Raw genomic sequence first — 21,683 nt, forward strand, 5'->3', positions numbered from 1 at the left:
CTAAAAATACTTATTAATGTCTCTACATGCAAAACATCTTCTATGCAAAAGAGTGCAAAAGAAGTCGTATTGTTTGTAGCAAATTTGTGGTTGTCTATATGAGCCATATTGATGCTGCCTTCTACAAACTCGTCACATTTATAACTGATTGTTGCTCTACCACTAGTTTTAATCTTGTTGCCCTACCACACATCAAATGCTATTAATTTTTTAAAATAACATGAGTCCTAATCTAATGATAATATTCAAGAGATTCCAAACTTGTTTACAGATTGTAATAAATGTTAATGTAATTTAATCTTTCATTTTGACCTGCATAACTTTTCTTTAGATTTCTCAATGAATTATTACCTTTTACATTGATCTTAACCTACAATCACAGCAGTTGCCGTTATTCTTAATTACTACACATATAAATATTGATTTAATTATTACCTCCGACAGCGGTTACACTAATCAGAAATTCTGTATAAAGAGATTTCCAGCACAATCAGATTACTATGGCTTATTAAGAAACAGAGATAAACTCAAGGTTGCCACAGCATATACAGAAGGTGAACGTACTTCACCCTAAACCAGACATGTTAACCCCTCTAAAATCAACAGACATACAAAGCAATGGCAGCATCGCATCTTCCTTGGGACAAAATATTATTTAGAGTAATTTCCATGGATGATAAAAAGAGATGCAAAGCATTTCGCTGACATTACAAATTTCTAGCTCTCTTTCAATAAATTACAAAATTGCATTCAGGTTACAAGATAAATGTACGTTTCTCATCGGTGCTAAAAAAAATTATAAAGATTGGTTTTGGTCTGTCCAACAAGGGCATTACGCATTATCTACAAACTGAACAAATTTAGTGATTCTGGTTTAGAATCCAAGCAAAACCTCTGGAAGGTGCATGCAGAAAATATATACACCAAAAATAATAATAAACTTTTCTCTCGTAGCTACTGTGCAAATCCACACAATAGAACATGGACCCATGCCAATCCAGCCCCAATTCGGCGTATTTCAGATGGCCAAGTCATAATAGATATTTATCTTTCTGCGAAATCTGCATTGACTTTAATACAGTTTTATCCTGGTTGTGATATCACTGCGACATATAGGGCATGTAACAATGTTCTGTCCGCAGTCATAACAGGTCTGTCACCAGAAACGAGTTAGTAAAACAGTAAGAAAATAATATAAATTTAAAGGACTCCAACTAAAGGCAAAACCAGATAATATTCATCTAATTTACCTGATGACCGCATCCAAAAGCAAGATCTTTAGCATTCATCAGGCAGATTGGACACAGCTGCAAAAAGGCAGGCAATTTCAGAAATCGAGGAAGTACTTTAAATCGATATTAAAAATTATTACACAACAATTAGCGCTGTGTCCAACATAAAGATAATTGCAGTAAATGTGGTGGGAGAAAGATTGGCCAGTTCCTTCTTCCCCAAATAATAAAAGATTTTGCATTTGTCCTTTTTCTACTTCATTTCAGGGGATTGCAGTAAGTAAAAAGCCTGACTTCGTGGCAACTGAGGTCTGGATTTCTTCTGCTTATTCCATTTTCATGAATTTATGATCATAAAGTCGAATTTAAGGAAGATAAAGAGGGAAGCTTTCAGAGCTTTCCCTTGAATTAGGCATGTAAGAAGACAATATAAGGACCAACTGAAGGCCTACGAAGAGGACCTGGATTGGATTCGGGGAGGCAAAATAAGGATGGTACAAAATGAGGATGGTAAGACACATAGGGCTGTTATAAGGGCCAGTGCAGTGATTAGCAAAATGATGGAATGCTTCACACGACAGCAGTTGGACCTTGAGTAAGAGTTGACCCTCTGAATGAACCTGCAGATTCAAGGTTTGTATCCCTCAGTGTCAGGGAGACCAAAATCTGATTACAGCTGAGTCACCCTCCAAATTCAAGGTTACATCAGAGTCTTAGGGAGACCAAGATCTGATTACAGCTTAAAAGTCCATGAAAAAATAGCTAATTGATGTATGGTACTTGGATTAGGGATTGTTACTTGTGTATAATTGCTGTTTTTGGGTCTGATTTTGTATATATATTACAGTGAGCCTAAGAGAGTACCCTAATATAGACACACACACACACATATATATATATAATTTTTATATGACAAGAAAACTAATTAGCAAGAGAAGCTCAGCCATATCAAATAAATTTGCATTGAACAATTCCTTACTTGAGCATCCTGTGTATCCTTGGCTTCTGGAGGAGCAGATCCTGCAAAGGAATCAACACAACGATTTCGGGAGCTATTTGTTTGGAAACTGTCTGCACGCTGATATTGTTGCCTTGCAGCATAATTATCATTGCCAAGTGCTGGCGGAAGAGGAGACCTATCAGGCATCTTGCCTCTGCGGCGACTGCAGCACATCAACAAATCAAAGATATGTACCTATTATTTATCAACCACAATGAATGAAAATACCACTCTTCGTGTGATCAACAGAATCTATTTTCCTTAGCAAAGCTTTTTAATATATGAAGAGGAATATACATAATTGAGGTATCTTTTCCTATACAAATTACTTCCATCATAATTTGTGAAAAAACTTGCTTAAGGTAATTAAATTTCCCACTGAAATGTAATTAATGGCAAAGCATTTCAAATAAAATTACTTATTACAGTTTTGATATTCAAAAATTTCAAGATAGCCACAACTCATATAAGTAAGCAATCGCCCATAATAGATTCCTCAATGAAAGAGAAAATGGTCAGTGCCAATAACGCAGAATTGTAAAGATTACTGAAGATGCAAAAATAGAATGTTTCCTTGTATATATTTCTAAAGGCTATTGCAAAACAAGAACAACCTGATGTGATATTCAGATAAAAAAGACAACTTATATCACCTGCCCTACTTAAGTTTGCAGGAAAGTAAGCTTTCAAAGTGGATTCCAGCTGACTGGAGGAAAGATCTAGACAAGTGGAATATGTGATCAAGACTGTACAGCATACAATCAGTGACAATTTCACGGATTTAACCAAACACATCTGAGAAACACTGAGTAATGTTGTAAACATTGAAAAGCTAAAAGTCTAGGGTGTTTAGCAGTCATTAATGAGGCCGACCTGAAAGGAATAATTTTTAGGATTAGATCACAGTTGCAAGCATAGAAATTTGAGTCACTTAGTTTGAGGAAGGGACCAGAACCATGAAGGCAGTGATCCTGGAAAACTGTGACAAAGGACTTTGCAAAGATAACCCTGTGGATCATACCCTATAGCTTTTAGGACAATGAATTGAGGTGCCTGTGTTGGAAATATACGTTTGCTGAAGGATGATTGGACTTAAAGAAGAATGGGATCTTTGCAAAGAAGAGATAAGGTAGCAGAGGTATGTAAAATTGTTGTGTGCATTTCATAATGTGGCAAGTTCTTTAGCTCATGATGGTCATTTGAAAGATAAAGGGTTTGCATGGATATAGATCAGAGACTGACATATAATTGTTGAAATGGTAGCACTCCAAGTATTTAGTTGAATGTGAAGATTAGATCTTGAGATCAAGAAATGAAATGCATTAGGGTTTCTGCTGCATACTTGTAGAAGCTTTGCATGGTAGATCTTGATGACTGAAAAGGATATAGGGCTTGTAGATCTTACAGTTCATAACATCTTGAATATTTTTGGTATCTAGGATTCATAAACCCTAGACGAGACTTGGATTGGAAGACCCTAGAAAAAGAAACCCTAACAAATTGCTTCTGCTGCAAAAAGAATCTAGTTTTTGAGTTTGACAGATATGATATCATGACGATATGGAGACAAGATTGGTGAACAAGTCCAAGATCATGAGGAAGCTAAACCTCTTCAAAAAGGATAAGTACTCTACATTTTGGTTATTACTATAGATATTTCATCCTTGTACTTTGCCCTTTTGTTCTTTCTGTTGGAAATACTAAGGGGGGGGGTGAATCAGTATTCCTTTTCAATTGTTACTTATACCAGTTAAATCAATTATATTTAGAACACAAAATAAGCAATAGGAATAAATGCTTTTATTAATATAATCTTTATAATGAATCAAGTACAATATATAGGGCTCCAACCCTTGATGAAGACACTGATCTTCAATTCCCCAGGCTCCAACCTGTTGCCAAGCACCAACTTGGTCTTTTGTGAGGCTCCAACCTCTAGGGCTCCGACCCTATCTTGTCAAGGCACCAACCTTGGATTTAGGAGCATCAACTCCAAGGACACCAATCCTTCCAATTTTGAGGCACCAACCCCAAGGGCTCCAACCCTATCTTGTCAAGGTAGGAGCACCAACTCCAAGGACAATGATCCTTCCAATATTGAGGCACCAACCCCATGGGCTCCAACCCTCTGCTATATATTGTCTATATATGTTTGGTAGTAATTCTCTGCTCCCAAAATCTTCTTCACTGAATTTTGTCTATCTACAACTTCACTGCTACATCAATGACAACCTGTCTTCATATGAAGGAGTCTTTCCAACAAGATATCTACGCTAAGCCTCAATGTATGCACAAAAGCAATTCTCTGTTTTCAAGCCTCTATTCTTATTGTCGCAATAACTGCTTTAGGAGTGATTGTCGCAGTATCTTACTTCCAAGGAACAAACTCACAAATACTTCAACGCTGGTGTTGTCTACTGCTCCCTTCAACTGATGACTAATGAAATCTTACTTGGTTGGTTCGAGGTCAAACAGATCTTCACAAAAAGATTGTTCTTCAGGTTGAGGTCTGTACTTCTTCTAATTCATCATAGGTCCGAGCCTTTCAAAGATTAACCCAATCAACAAAATTTCTCGACCTTTGGCTTCCTTCTTTCCTGCTGGACCTTCGGCTTCCTTCCCGCTCGACCTTCGGCTTTCTCTGTTTCTTCAAGTTCACGAGTTGTGAACTGTTACTTCTTCTCTGTGTTAGATGCACGAAATCCGTTTCCTGAAGTGAAGCATTTCAACTTGTATATATATGAGTTTTGCCAATAACCAAAAGACACATTCATTGGGAGGAGAGGTCGACTTATGAGTTTGCACATTAAAAGATTTTATTGGAGAGGCCCTTTTTTAATATTCATCCAAGGCTATACCCACATGGAGGTCCCACATTAATCGCAACCACAACATTATCACATTAATCGCAATCGCAACATTCATGAAAATCAGAGTTATTCCTTTAATCCCACAATTGCAATTTTCGGAGGTTTGCACATAACATAGCGATTCCCCTACTACCGACGGAGCGGATGCGATATGATCTTAAGCAGTTGTTAATAAATCCGTCGGGTCCACAACCTTATCACAATCGGCGGTTTGACATCCCTTAGAAACTAGCGATACTGCTATGCGATATTGTATAAAGTCATGTTATAGTGGTGCAGTGGGTCCGCAATATTATATTGCAATCAGAGGTTTTACCGTGACCTTTATGACCTGCAATATGAAAGTTCATACGGCGGATGCGATATAGTATTAAGGTGTATTATAATGGAACCATCAAGTCCGCAGTACATATCGCAATCGGCATTTTACTGTGACATTCCGTTAAGACTTGTGATATGAAAGTTCCGATGAGGCGGACACGATATAACATAACAGTGTATTCTAATGGAGCAGTCGGGTCCGCATATAAAATCGCAATCGGGGGCTTTGTGCGGTGGCATACGATAGAACCCGCCGATATGATATGTTAACTCCTCCGGTTTATGCACTGTGAACTTTTAAAAGGTTTCCACGATTTATTCCTTCCTCCAATATTGCTCTTACTCTTGGCATATGCAATAGATTTGCTTTGTCTTGGCTTGTCGCTCTTGTGGCTTCTCTTCACTCCTATGACTTTTGATACACTGCTCCGATAGCTCTTCTATGATGGATTCCAATATCTTTCCTCCTCAGTTCCACTGTTTCTATTACGTCTGTATTCAATCCTTGGATCCTCCATGAGCAGTATCATGATCAATGGGCATCAATGGGCAACCTCACATGTCAGAAGGAAATTTGCCATCACAAACACTACCATATTGACATCAATGACAACCTAGATTAACACTTTCATTAAGATTGCAAGTCAAGTCTGACTAGCAAAAAGAAGTAAAAGAACATGGCAAAGCATGAAGATGAAGAAGAAGAGGATCCATGGAATCAAGCATGATCAGAAGACCGAAAAAATGTTGAGGGAAGTATACTCCAAATATCACTCAAGGATCTACTAAGGGTATTGATTAATGGTCACTATTTGATAAGGGTTTTCATGTTTCTTACTTTGCAGTTTTCTAATTCACCACATATTCGAGCTCTAGATCTGGCCTTGTTAAAGATCTATTGTATGTCTGATGGAGGGTTTCATATCCAAAGAGATCCTCATAGTAAGGCTAAATCAGACACTGATTCGTGAAACCTATTCTTCTCCGAAGTTAACAATCATGGAGATCGAGGCTCAGCTTACAAGATTTTGATACTTACTGACCAAAATCTAAGGTTAGAAAACATTAGTGTTGTAAGATCTATGGACTAACCTAGTGCTTGCGTACTCCAAATTGAAGAAGTAATTCTGACACTGAGCAGTAACTTGAACTTGTTAAAATGGCAAAAAGGCTTTCTTCGTCTTGCATGTGCCTCACAATCTTTCGGCCTCTATCAGTTTGGGTATGTTTCTGAAGTCATCCCTGGAGTTCGTGTTACTTATAGCAGTAAGGATTTTATATATTGCTACTACTTTGAAGTTTGAAGTTTGTTGTAGTCTAAGCAATATAAGCTAGCAACACTTTCAATAAATTCTGAAGATTACTCTAGGTGACTCAAATGTGAAATCTGGAATCAGAAATATGTCTTTGAAGGAAAGTACGCTATGAACATCTATGCAATAAAGAACTGAAACCTGTGCGCATATACCTGAGATACACTATACATTGCAATGCGTAGGAGGAATGGTAGTAGCTTATAAGGTTTCTTCAGACACTCTCATATAGAAGTTCGTCCAAGCTTCTTTGTTGACTAACCAGATTAAATCACTGTGAAAGACTTGTACAAGGATGGTATACAAGAGAAACAATGATTTCTAGAGCTTGATCTCTCCTTGAAAGGAGCATTGAGCCCTTGGCTGCTGACAAAATTATCTAATCATTATTATATCTGAATTGTTGTGTTGTACATTAGGTAAGTGACAAAGTGATTGGTCAATCTATGCGAAGAAAGGACTGATTGAAGATCGGTGCACCTGGGCGTTAATGACCAGTGATTGGGTTTGTTGCATAAGGCTTGAATATGCAGTTGCTATTGAGCTGTCATGATATTATTATGTCTGATAGAGCTTATATATATTGTCAAATTGGTATTCTGGCCAAGCTGGGATTGTATCATTGATATGCTACCATCTAGATGCAGAGAAGTTTATGGTGACAGAATTACAACAGTGAATTTGAATGCAATAACAGGTTCTGGAATTTAAAATTGTGGTCCATCTAGAGTATGACAGAAGATATTCAGAACAGTGACAATAAGGGGTATGAATCAGAATTGCTTAAAACATCTTGGCTCATTCAGATTTGTAGCATTCAGTTCAAAAGCATCAGAGCAGACCTCTCCAAGGCAAGATTCAGAGCAAGTCTCTTGGTGTCTTCACATAGTTGGAAGTACATGTATGATTCTGCTAAATCCATTGATTGTTTTGAATTACTGTTGAATGGTTAGAGCATGTGAGAAAGTCTGATAGGGCAAGTTTTGCTGATATAGTTGCAACAAGATGAGGAGCAGACTGATGAAGGACCAACTGAAGTAAGACTTCAGAGGGAGCTATAGAATCTCTGACAGAATAACTTGATGACTCTTCTTGCCTAATAAAGGCAAGTCATGTTCACTGATTATGGTGACTCTGATGATGCCTTGATGATGTGGCTCATGGACCTAAGGGTCTATAGTAGAAAAAGGACAGGTTACAGGTGGCTCAATGATTATGTTTGGCAAGGTCACTGTCTCTATATTTAGAGGGAATTATGTCTAATTTATGACCCTCTCAGGGAGTTGACTTTTAAAGTCAAGATAGAAATACCTAGCCTTGTTTTCTACACTTAAAGGTCCGATGAGATGGAGAAGCGGTTGGTCTGCATATGTATACCTAGTGGGATCACTGTTGTTCTTACATCCTATCAGTCATATGCCTCACTATGAATTGATCTATGGATGAGCCTCATATATTGGATAACTGCTCATTGAAATATTTCTGTGATTTTATTATTTGCTGGAATCTAAGACTCCGTGAATATTCTGATGCTAGCTCAATTGACAATTTGATATTTCTTGATTCGGTTACACTGGAATCACCGTTGAGGCTGAATGTTCTTGGCAGCAAGTTTAACTTATGAAGACAGAAAACTCATCCATGACCCATTTGGTTATAATACATTGGAAAGCCTCCAAGCTTTATCACTATTGATGAAATGAGCAGATTTTTGACATCCTTTCATAGCCTCTTGGAAAGAATGTTGAGAAATCTAGGGCATGAAGAGTTACAAGATTTCTCTGCTTGATAATTGCTTGTGATACACTTTTACTTCTTAGCTTATAATCTTTTCTTTGTTATGTTATTATTGTGTTCTCTTCATCAAGACAATTACCAACATGCACAATAAAAGACAAGTGACACAGTATGTAGGCTTCTCAGCCAGGGCCAAAACCTCTCACCTCTTGAAAGGAAAACCCACTCAAAATTCTTCCTCTAGATCTTCAATTAATAAGTACCAAGACCATGACACAGACCCTTGACTCTAGTATCCTCCCAAGAACCTTGTCACTAACCTTGATGCTCTGCCTCTTCCCTTCTTCGCCTTTCTTCTTGAATCTAGAACTGCTTTCCTCGGCTCCTTATAGAGAAACTCGGTCTCTATCCTTCACATTGCGTTTTCTTGACTTCCTTTAGAGATACTCGGTCTCTATGATATCACTGACTTCCTCCAAAGAATCTCGGTCTCTATGATATCACTGACTTCCCCCAGAAGAATCTCTTCTTCACTGCCCAAAAGAAACCTCCTTTTTCGTTGGTCCAAAAGAACCCTTCTTCGCTGCCCCAGAAGAATGTCTTTCGCTTGAGAAATCTAGGGCATTAAGAGTTACAAGATTTCTCTGCTTGATACTTGCTTGTGATACACTTTTACTTCTTAGCTTATAATCTTTTCTTTGTTTTGTTTTTATTGTGTTCTCTTCATCAAGACAATTACCAATATGCACAATAAAAGACAAGTGACACAGTATGTAGGCTTCTCAGCCAAGGCCAAAACCTCTCACCTCTTGAAAGGAAAACCCAATCAAAATTCTTCTTCTAGATCTTCAATTAATAAGTACCAAGACCATGACACAAACCCTTGACTCTAGTATCCTCCCAAGAACCTTGTCACTAACCTTGATGCTCTACCTCTTCCCTTCCTCGCCTTTCTTCTTGATCTTGAACTGCTTTCCTCGGCTCCTTCTAGAGAAACTTGGTCTCTATCCTTCACACTACCTTTTCTTGACTTCCTTTAGAGAAACTCGGTCTCTATGATATCACTGACTTCCTCTAGAGAATCTCGGTCTCTAGATCTATATCTCAGTCTCCTAGAAGAATCCTTCCTTCGCTGCCCTAGGAGAAACTTCTCCTTCGCTACCCCAAAAGAATCTCTTCTTCGCTGCCCAAAAGAAACCTCCTTCTTCGTTGGTCCAGAAGAACCCTTCTTCGCTGCCCCAGAAGAATGTCTTTCGCTGCCCCAAAAGAAACTCTTTCACTGCCCTTTCTTCGCACTTCTTTTTCCTCTTCTTCGCATTTATGCTTCCTCTTTTCTTCGCACTTTTTCTTCACTGAATTCAAGTCGAGTTACTTACTTCAAATGGAGGCCGAGTGTGCTTATATATACACCTCATACCATGTCATTTAGGCCGACATGACTGTTGGAGGTTAGGCCAACTTCTTCTAGAGAGTTCCTTCATCGTTGTAGGCCGACTTGAAAAGGATAGATGACAATTTCTTAGAGGATACTTTACATAGACAAGATTGACCTTTTACAAAGTGTAACATGCCTTCATTACATGACAATGACTCTAACATTTTATGACTAGATGACAAATAAATCCTAAAGACTCTCAATGGTAGTCTTGACTCAAAAACAAAATCCCTTGCTCATGAAACCCATGAAGCAAGTCAATAAAATAATTTTATTTTTCTTATTTACATTTCATTATGAAGACCGAACCCAGTTACACTTTTCAACAGCAGACAGTATGGTAGATGGTATAAGCACATCTAAGTGTTGTATCTCTTAAGGTCCACCTTTATATCTACATAGTAGATGGCTCTCATGATGAGCAGGCTACCAGATGGGCACTTTGCACTTCGGAAAGCCAAGCTTAGGCTTGTGATTTCCCTGAGCAAGAGGGAGTAAGATCAATTAAATATTTTCTTTATTTAGAAGCAGAGGATTACTAAGTGCTGCTAAGATCTCTAATCAATATGTTTATTAAAAGATCGTGTATGAATATATATGCTGCTGGATGGAGCTATTGATGATTCGATCAACAATATCATCACCTAGATTTAGTCTTGATTTTCAGAAAGCAGCCTGACTTTATCCCCTATATGAAGGGATCTTTGATTAAGACGGAACATTGAGCTCTAGGAGTTCCTGGAGGCTTGGGGTACTTACTAAGCTATGAGCGACATGAGTGGTTTACCTTCCTCTATAGGTGCGCAGTGTATAGGGTGAGTGGTTCACCTTCCCCTGTGACAGATGACATGTGTGTAGGGTGAGTGGTTCACCTTCCCCTACGATTGATAACACATGTGTGTAGGGTGAGTGGTTCACCTTCCCCTATTGTTGATTAAATATGCATAGGGTGAGTGGCTCACCTTCCCTTACTGTTGATTAAATATGAATAGGATGAGTGGCTCACCTTCTTCTATGGCATATGAGCAGGATGAGTGGCTCACCTTCTCCTATGGCATATGAGCAGGATGAGTGGTTCACCTTCTCCTACGGATACCCCAATGAGAGATGCATTCAGGCATCTACGAATGGACATGTCAATGGCACGTGGTTCACCCTTTTCCCACATGTAGGATGCTCATTCCCTACAATTGATGGTTAACATGTCAATGGGACGTGGTTCATCCTTTCACCACGAGTAGGATCCTTCCTACGAATGATTGGTTGGCATGCATGTAGGACGTGGTTCATCCTTTCCCTACTCTCGATGGTTTGTATGCGTGTAGGATGTCATTCATCCTTTCCCTACATGTGGTTGTGATATGTGTTTGTAGGATGTGGTTCATCATTTCCCTATGTGTGGTTGTGATATGTGTTTGTAGGATGTGGTTCATCCTTTCCCTACGTGTGGTTGCGATATGTGTTAGTAGAATGTGGTTTCTCCTTTCCCTACGTGTGGTTATGAGCAAGATGTGATATATTCCTTCCCTGCTAGTGTTCCTGCATCATCCTACCCATGTTGTCTGGGACACATGGGAAGTACCTCTCATCTGGCCAAGGAGTTGGGAAAAGTGGATAGGGACCATAGCACTATTGATAGACGCATCATGTACTATTGTACTCCATACATCTAGGATGCATGGTGTTCAACAACTTGATCATTTGGGATCAAGTCCAATTGGGGTTCGACTTCTAGCTATGAGCATTGACTTTTGTCAGTGAAGAGTGGCAAGGTCTTGTGACTCACTCTCATTCAATTCTTCTTTGTTATCTATATCAATGTTCAGCAGAGTTGAGACGAGATGCAGAGATGGCGCATAATGACAAGATGGCATGTTAATAAATGGATTGGCAGGTGGAATTCTCCCTAGTTGAAAGGGAGTGTTGAAATTGGCAACTAAGGCCAAATTTCACTCTAGACGGGTCTATTTAAGAAGATAATTATGGCATTGAATTCCTCTTTTCGAGAGGACCAAACTCGGCCTCACCCTTATGTCAGATCATCAAGCCCAATGGTCATGTCCCTTGACCCCCACCGAATTGTATATATTGAGGTGCCTTCTCCCTCATTTTTGAGGCATCAAAATGCTTGGATATATGTCTGAGGTAGCCGAGTTCTTGAAGAAGGTCAAAGGAGGGTTTGTTTCTGGGTTATCTTCTGCATTAGGGCCGAGACTCTCCAAGATGGACAGCCACAGGTCTGGACAATTTAGTATGGGCAAATTCATCCTTGCAAGTCCGAGAGCAGCATGGCAGGCCGAGTTGGTGGAATTATTTCTGGGCTCATCTGTGGTTAATTTAAAGGAAAAATCCTCTCCTCATGAGGCCGCATCTCTGATTCATTATCTCAGGTAGGGCCGCAGTCTGTATAGCCTATAGAAAGGAGGCCGAGATGCTTAATATGAGTGTAGACCAACCCTCAGGATAGTTCCTCACATATCAAGCTCAGTCGCTGTTATAAGGAGGTGTTTTGGTGCAGTTAGAAGGGATAACAGAGATCCATAAGCAACCCTAATCAGTCTAACCCTCTTCAGCAGTATACATCCAGTTCATGCCACAATTGCAGTGAATAATTTATTTGTTTAAGGGCTGTAATGTCAGATCCTCAAATTGGCAAGTCAGTATTGACTTTGAACCATTGTACTCTATCTCTCTCTGCTGAAATTTTTTATATTTGATAATAAGAAGAATTGATAAAGGGTTTTCCCCATCTTGGGGTTTTTCCCTGGCTTGAGCCAATTTCTGCATCCTCTTGTCTTGGCTTGTCTTCTGTGTTCATGTTTAATGTTCTTTCATCAGTTACTGTCATGATCAATGTGATGGATTATTGAAATTGACAAATGGGCTAATGATCTAATGAAGTATCTAACCTAAGCAAAGAACATGTTATCTAAATTTAACACATGTCGTGGCGGAAAAGCAATTACTCACAGCAAACAAGTAAGACTTCCCATCCTCAATTGGGAAAAAATTATTTACGCAAATAATTGCAAAAGTTCTACCCCTGAGGATATGAAAGAGAATGACAGCACCTTGGACAAAAGCATGGCAAAAGGTTAATGATTACAGTGCTGAATTCCACAAGAATACCATATAGTTGCAACTTTCTAGAGAAGAAAAAGACATCATATTAGAATCATCAATAAGTTGCACAATTCAGCTGAAAATGAGTTAGAGACAACAACTTGCGCGATTACACTGAAAAAAGGCATTGAGTCATTTGATATTTACACCTTTAGTGAAGAATGCAAAAGCTATGTACATTGAGGCCAAGGAAAAAAAACCCAAAGGCTGTCAATACCATTCTAAAGATCCATAACTTTTGCAAGCACTTAAAGAGGGGTTGGCAGATTGAAGAAGAGGTTGTGATTTCCCCCACACTGAAACCCAACCAAAGGAAGTTCTTAACCGCTCAAGCTAAACAAGATAGTAAACAAAGTGTTCAAAGCAAAGCAAATTAAAGAGAAAATATGTTCCTTGTCAAGATGAAGATAAAAAGATTTACTGTGGCTGCAATTTTCAATCCAGGAAGTCAGAAGAACTTTATATTAGAGTTGTTGATTGACAGACTTATATTAGATGCTAAAGCCCATCCAGCTCTGAATCCCTTATAGGACGATTCCATACAATGAATAGAGTTGATAGTCACAAAATAGTGTGAGTTCAAGTTCATGAGCTCTTCCCATTTTACTAGTCAACTCGAATGGGATGAACTGCCCATGGGCATTTGTGAGATAAGGTAGATAGTCCCTACATGTGGAGCAGATATATAATGACCTTAAGGTGTGCCAATCAATATAAACTGTAAGAGGATGACAAACCTTATCTGATTAATTCGTACAAGAGGGAGGAGAAGGTTTCTTTGATTATAATCACGTTAGAGAAGCACCTAATCAATGCCAGTCTGAATATTAAATTGATAGTAGTTGAGCAAAATACAAGAGATGCATCCAAGAAAGAGACAAGTTTCAGTGAAAATCCCTGGCACTTGAATGTAAATGGGGAACATCAACCTCAAAGTGGTGAGATTCGATCTAAATCAGATCTGTTGATTTCACAGAAGTGTAAAGCTCATGGACAGTTAAGTTAGTTGCAACCTGCAGGACGTACGAAGTTGCAGTGTGCAGTGTGAAGATTTGCAGAGTGCAAGGAGACTGCAAGAATGATTGTCAATGTCCAGCTGAGGACCAAAAAGCAACATAGCCACAATCTGGTAGAAACCACAAGACCCAGCTGTGCAAATCTAGAATGACTACAACTCTAGGTTGCAAGAAGCATGAACAGGCCTCCAAAACAACGTAAGTTTGTACAACCCACATTTGTGGGGATCCACAAGAATACAAACATAACCCCACAACCCACAGAGCCAAATTGTTGAAGACATGAAAATGGTGAAAGAGAAGAAATGAAGGGTATAGTGGGGATATTGAACCATACACATCAATACAGAGGTGAATAGAAGCAACTGTTAAGTTAACTCAAGAAAAACGGTCCTTAGACACACACGCATTCCACAGGTTTCCCCATTTTGGAATCTTGTAACAATCTGTAAATATAACTATAGTGAAACAGCTGTGGAGATGACTTTTGTTCCTGCGCCTATCACTTCTTTGCAAGCCCATTGGTAGTGGTTAAATTAAAGCAAGTTAGAACTAAGATAGTGAGATCTTAGCCTATAGGGCAAAGTTGCAAGAATTATTTGAGGTAATTACACAATATAATGGATGGATTCTATGGTCAGAGTGCATAGGAACCTTGGGGTTACTCAGGGAAAGCTTTATATATTGAGTTGGGAATAGAGGTTTTAAAGAGGTTTTCGAGAGTAGCATATCGACTGGAAATGAACCTTAAAGATCCCATTATGCACTCTTAGTTGTAGCAGGTTGTTCTGAACCAGGGCTATTACTATGAAAAACCATCCAAATTTTCTAGTCTTAAACATAGAGTATAGTGGGATTTGTCAATTATACTCGAACAATTCTTACAAAGAGCAAACAGCAATAACTATCCATATTTTGGCATCAGCGGATAAGAAAAAGAACTGACACCAATTTTTCTCTAAAGAAGTCTCACTATTATAATCTAGATGGAGAAAATGATGTCAAGAAAGTTCAAGCTACCCCAGTATTTGAAGATCCAGTGTGGCCTTGTACTGAGATGGTATTTCCATAAGTGATGCAAGGGCAAACTCAGTCTCCTTCCTAGATTGAGCAACATTCTTCGACATAATCTCTGTAAAGTTCACAAACTGCAAAACCAAAAGAAAAATTACAAATTAAGCTGGCAAATTAATGCAAGTACAGAAGTACAAATTACACAACGTTTCTCTCCATTTTTTTAAAAAAACATGTCAGATAACCTGGAAGTTGTCAAATGCTCGAGCTGGAATATTATCATCAAACTGCCGCATCATGTCCCAAGGCCCATCTCCCACTCCAACTAAGACAATTGATAGTGGATATTCACTGCAACAAAAGCAATATGTTCAATGTTAAATATTGTGAACTTCAAAATTAAACAATGACACTACACTATTTTATCAATACGATTACCTGGCTTCCACTATTGCATTGACTGTATTCTGTTCTTGTGAACTCAGTTGTCCATTGTCAGTGTCAACACTTCTTGTTACCTACACAAAATTATCAGCCATATTATGATCAAGTGCAGAAAGCTTGTGCCCAAGAGGATTTGAAGATTCTACTTTTTGTCATGATCAAAAAAACAACAAACTGTGCAGCATCAAGGAAGGTTATGATCATGATTCATGATTAAGGAAAACCACACTTAATGCACAAACAACATGAACAACCATGCTCAATATATATATTATAAATAGTGCAGAAATCTTGTACCGAAGAGGAATTGAAGATTGCTAGTTTGTATAGATCCAACCAACGATGAAAATGTAAAACTTTACACAACAACAAAGGCCATAATGACAATTCACAAAAGTTTATGTTTAGAACCAAAACAATACTAATGACCATAAAAAAAAATTGTGCCTAAGAGGACTTGAAGACTCTCATTAAGATTCAAAATAAGGATCAAAACTTTGCTCACTGTACAGATGCAACAACAATGCCTGTAAAACAATAATAACACCCATTGCTCTCAAGGTATGTGGTATAAATAATTCAAGAAATGCTAAAAATTTTGACTAAACAGACAACAGACAAGGCAGTCCCTTCATCAAAACTAACAATTCATTTTAATAACCAATCCATATAGAGAAGATTTGCAACCTGTCCATCTGCAATTATCAAGAGAACATGGTACTGCCCACCACTCTGTTCCACAATACGGATTGCTGCTTCAATAATTGGGGCAAAAGATGTTGGCCCTAAATAAAAAAAGAACATACAAGAAATGTATAAGAAAACACAGGACATATGCAACATATACACATATCAAGTAAACCAGTCAGACACTCTTTCCTAGCTTAAGGCTTATAATGCTAAAGGTTATTTAATCTTCATATCTTCAGGTGGAATGTCAAAGTTTCATTAACCAACCAGCCAGTCGAAGATGTGGGACTATCTCCCTGTAGCGTCTCAACGCTTCTTCAAATCCATTGCATAACCTATCATCTGGATAGAAACTAAACACACTTTGATCATGTGTCAAAGCTGTGAAAGAAACAACACGTTATTAGCAATAACCATATTGCTGCATATGTTATGAATTCATGTTAACCAACATAAGAAAAATAAATTGAGCCAAATTCAAACAAGATTTTCAATCGAAATAGAGATCAAAACTTGCCATCCCCAAAACCAAAACAAGGGATCAAGTTGTCTTCGTCAAATACAGATAAGGTCCTCCCAATTATCGAAATCGCTTGTTCATAAGGGTTTGGAGTGTCTCCAATGTGGTGCAAGCTTCGGCGATTAAAAGACCTTGCACCTAAAATCCATAACAAAATGTTGAAGTGGTGACTTTAATTTGATTTGGATTGAAAAGTAAAAAGCCTGCAGAATTATCAACTTAAACTAAAAAACTGATTGAAGTTGTATTCAATATATATGAGCTGCCTACAGAAACACACTAACAGTTCTTGAGCAAATAAACATAGCGGGCCACATTTAGATAGAGGCAGATTGGCTATTTTAAAATTTTAACTTGAATGAAAATTATGACATTAAAAACTTCAGGATCATGGATAATAGAACTTACCTGTCCACTCATTGCTCTTAGTGAAGTCAATCCCTACAATCAAATTGGAAGATTCGAGGCCAGCTTGTGCAAGAGCTGCAGTCACCTACAAAAAAGATAAAAATAGAAACAAATCAGAGAATTCTCCCCATAGCGCTTATAACCATAACTTATCAAGCCAATTCACACTGAAATACATGCGATAATACAAGCTAATTACTCAAATATCATAATCAGGTACATCGAAACCCATGCAAAGCCAGTTCTTTAGAGCATTACAATCTGACTAAACCTCTGACCAAAATTGTTGCGTTGTTTGTTGACCTAAATAAATTACTTAATTGTCTTGAATTAATACTACTGAATATGATCTCAACAATAAGCATTATTTTTCAATTCAAATTAAGTATTCCACTGGATTTAAATGTTTACTAAGCTTTAAGAAATATGAAAACCGGTGAAACGAATAAGTTATATAATCTAAGGCACATATCTGATTAATAATAAGAAAAAACCATATGACTTCAAATCCATCACAAAGAAATGACAACAACCCATCCTGAAAATGCATAGTAAACCCTTAATTTTTAACATGTATGGCATCCAAAAAACAAAGTGCAAAGTAGTAAACACTTAATTTTTAACAACATATATGGTATGCAAAAACCGAGGAGAGTAAGAATACCTCATCAAGTGAATTGTAATTGTCAGCGATTCGGGAGTATCTCCTTTGCAACTTCTGTTTAGTCGCTGGTTGTGCTGGTTGTGCATAAGTTTCCGATGGAACTGCTGGTGAAGGACCATAGGATGAAGAATCCCATGCTGGTGAAGGGCCATACGAAGAAGAACTGTAACGCCTCGGGCGAATACTTTTTGAATGTCTGCCTCCCATTGCCTAGATTTTGAGTTTTTGCAAGGTTTCGCAGGTATGGCACATAATATTCTCCACAAACTCTAATGAATTGAAGATAAACTTGCCTCAGAAAACATAAACAGAATCCCAGGAAATTGGATCTGAAAAATGGCAACATTATAAAAGGATTACCAACATAATAAATTAGAATATTGACATTAAAATTGCAACATAAAGAAAACGGTTCCTGGAGAAACAGTTTTTAGACATGTTCATTACCCAAATTAAATACAACTTATTTGAAACTTTTTGATCTTGTGACGAAAAAATATCTTTAAGACTTGCCAAGCTAAACATTGTAGCTTTTAAACATATATATATATATATAATATCTATAACTTCAATGGTAATTCCGACAAAGAAGTGGATCAAGCTTCGGAAGTAAAGGACAAAAGTTTGCTGCAAAACCCGGCCTTGCTACTAAAAACAAATTGATAACAGAAAACCCCACCATTTCTCGCCGATCTCATACCAATGAAAAAGAAACAAAATTAGGAAAACAAAATGCGGTGATATATACCAGGTTGTAAGTACAACTCAGCACATTTACAGATAACATGCAAATCCCATTAACACTCGATGCAAGAGGCCTCGTCCGTTCAGGATGATGTTTTATAACAAATCCTCGGATTTCCGATATTTAAAAATACACAGAAGGCAAATCCGCTCAAAACAGAAGCACAGAACCCTGCTCAAGATTGAAAATTCCACCGAGGCAACTTCTGAGAGCCTACCTTATAGAATATTACGCTCTGAAGGCAGCGGAAGAGAACTTTCTCCGTCCAAACCCTTCCACTGATATACAAAGTAAGCGGAGTTGCAGTGAAGCTCCTGTTATGATTCCCGGTTCAATGCCTTAGAAAGTCTCTTTCAAAATCGAGAATCCACGCTATAATGCAATTTACATCAGATATACACTTCACAAAGGGCTAAGACAGCAGGAGCTCGGAAACAACATAAAATAATCCCTTGCCGAAAACGTTTACCATCTTGAAAAATTCAGGAAACTTACAATGAACTTCAAATTTGACGGCATGGAGGGCATGGAAGACCCACAAACAACATTTTTTTTCGCAAACTTTACAATTTTATCATATATATATAATTGCATTCAGACTTTAAAAACAAAAAACAAGAAAGTCCGATCAGCACTATTTTGAATAACACCAGTTCGGAAAAGTTTAAAAGCTCACAAAAGAATGACTCCTCGCTCTAATACAGTAAATTTTTCGCAATTCCTTTAAATATCAACGGTTCCTTTCCTTGCGATGTAAACTGGAACTTTCCTCTACAACTAAAAGAACAAGATAATATAGCGAGTTTTTTGCGTGTAAAACTAAGTTTCCTCAATCTGAAGCCGAAGAGTTGATTTATTCAACCAAATTTACCTAAAGCCGGCACATATGAAGCTTCCTAAAGCCAAGTGCGCTCACGGAACAGATCGAAACAACCCGGAAAGTGGCTGGGACCAAGATAGTCGCAGAAGCGGGAATTCTTCCAAGTTACAGTTAAATATTGCGGTCGTTTACTTAATTTCTCGGGCAGATCCTGGAAATGGAGATGAGGGAAAGTGGGAAGGAAGGAAACTCATTTCGAGCATGAAGTTTTGATTGAAGACGGTGGAAACTAGAGATAAGCTCGAAAGTGCTTCCGAAAATCGCATGAAACCCTGGTTACTGGCAGTTTTGAAGAAAACGATACTCTTTCATTATCACTTTGATGGATTCGATCCGTGCATTGTCAGAAATAGTAGTGCTATTCGGTGTGGAATAGGAAATACATATTGTCCCTTTTAACTGGTAAAAATGGCGAGGAAAGTTACAGTTTCAGGTTCATGTTAGGGGATTTTGCTCATGCGATTAGTGGGTTTTGGATTTTGGTTTATTTTAAAATATTGGTTATTTTAATATGATTTTAATTTTTAATTACAAGATCATTAAAAAATGGAATTTAAAGTCTAAGACACCTTCCTTTTCATAAATGGGGCGATTAGGATACTCGAGGTACAATACCATGATCTTTAATCATGGTAATCTTAACCACATGCCACATGCCAAGAGGATTTAAAGATGGTTATTGATTTATCAAATTCCGATTTGATAATTTAAATATTATATTATATAAATAAATAAAATATTATATTTTTAGCTTGTAGAAATTGTGATGGGTAAATTCTTAAGTCATTTGCTATGTGATTATGTGGGTAAAAATCCAGCGATATATTCTGTGGGTAAAAATCCAGCGATATTAAGGGTTGGTGCGGACTAGGTGATTTTGACGACTTAGATACGTAGTCGCACTTTCTCAAACCAAAGGTTAAACCTCTGATCATCTCAAGACTCAAACAACTTAACAAACAAACATATATATATAATTTACTTTAGTCGGTTAGAAGAAATGGTTATTTTCTTCATTTATATACAATTTTTAATGGCTTTAAGTTTTGTGGTTACACATGGTACAACGAAAGTACATTCGGCATAAAAGTTTGTGGTTAATTGGTTATATGACTTAAGGGTTAACCTTATGCCTTGAATACTCATATCAAGTCTTAGGGAGGGGATTGGTGGGGCAGGGCATGGCCATCATCTCATGAGGTAAGGAGGATTACATTTCATACATAATTCAAGATAATGTGTTATCGAGGTTTAATGCTTGAACGAAAGTGTAGATTTGTAAGTGGAGAGATTCAAACAAGATCGTGGTTGTTATTATCAGCTTAATGCACCAAGTGAATTCATCATTCAGTGAGGCGTAGAGTCTCTGACCTGGACACCAACCAAATTTGATATGGGTCAAGTTCTATATTTCAATTTGGTTTCTTTTACAACAATCAATCACTTTCATGGGTACTGGGTCTAGCATTGGAAATTCATTATAGGGCAGCATAAATTTTTGGTTTAAATCACTAGCCCAACGTGCCTTTTATCCATCATTATGTTGTTTCTCTTTTGAGCTAAGTTCCACTTTGGCTTTCCTGACAATCTCTCATTTTTTCCTCCTAAGCCAAGAGCTTAGCTCCTCATTGGCCTCCTTCTATCACTCGACTTCTACTCTCCCCTTTTTGTTTTGTGTCATATTTTTATGATCAATCTCTAGTCCCCCCGTCTTGTTTTGTGCCTCGATCCTGAGCTTGGCATAAGCTAGGTTGTGAAGGACTAGTTTAAAGCTCACATGTTTGTCTCAGTACCAGTTCTGCATCTCACTATTTCAACCTTATTCACCTCCCCAACTCCACTCTGTTTGCAATCCTTGTCTTTTTAGCTCTTTTTTGTAGGCCACCCAACCTATGCCTCCCACTTAGCTTACCCTCGATTGAGTTTCGACCCTGTCATTATTAAGCAATATAGTAGATGCCTCGATAGCAAGTTAGGTCACACAAAGGTGTGCCCTGCCACTGTAGAGCCCAACAACATGTAGAGGTCTCAACAAGGTGTTATAGAAATCATACCTCTCAAATTCAGGATGAAACTTATCAGGTGGGATAATGAATAACGTGGAACTGGAATGTTTATCCAAAGTGGGAATTGTAGGTGGCTTTGCCAAATGGATTCCAAATGTCGAGCATATAAAGGGAAGACTCAACTAGGACATGCATACCATCGATATTTATTGGCACATTAAAATGCATATCAGGAGAGCCCTTTCTGACATAAATGAAGCTCTGG

The 21,683-nt window shown here is 38.0% G+C and overlaps 1 protein-coding gene across 5 annotated transcripts; it reads right to left on the reverse strand.

The window, feature by feature from the left end:
• Positions 1-702: 702 nt before the first annotated feature.
• LOC149172668 (E3 ubiquitin-protein ligase RGLG2-like) lies at positions 703-19,835 on the reverse strand. 5 transcript variants are annotated; one of them, XM_089424398.1, is made up of 13 exons: positions 19,404-19,835; positions 18,750-18,846; positions 17,788-18,116; positions 17,124-17,208; positions 16,713-16,853; positions 16,463-16,576; positions 16,193-16,290; positions 15,500-15,579; positions 15,307-15,412; positions 15,068-15,195; positions 2,212-2,395; positions 1,251-1,307; positions 703-1,153 (listed from the first exon to the last, which is right to left on the reverse strand). In XM_089424398.1, the coding sequence occupies exons 3-13, from the start codon at positions 17,992-17,994 to the stop codon at positions 1,073-1,075; spliced, it is 1,281 nt and encodes a 426-aa protein (XP_089280524.1). In that variant the 5' UTR covers positions 17,995-18,116; positions 18,750-18,846; positions 19,404-19,835; the 3' UTR covers positions 703-1,072. The 5 variants fall into 5 exon arrangements, with proteins under 5 accessions (XP_089280524.1, XP_089280526.1, XP_089280523.1 ...); XM_089424400.1 differs by lacking the exon at positions 19,404-19,835 and adding an exon at positions 19,209-19,350; XM_089424397.1 differs by lacking the exon at positions 18,750-18,846.
• Between the last annotated feature and the right edge of the window lie 1,848 nt (positions 19,836-21,683).

This window comes from Pinus tabuliformis, chromosome 4_2, assembly GCF_031772625.1.
Source record: "Pinus tabuliformis cultivar Carrire ecotype Pingquan chromosome 4_2, CPIR1, whole genome shotgun sequence".
Lineage (NCBI taxonomy): Eukaryota > Viridiplantae > Streptophyta > Pinopsida > Pinales > Pinaceae > Pinus > Pinus tabuliformis.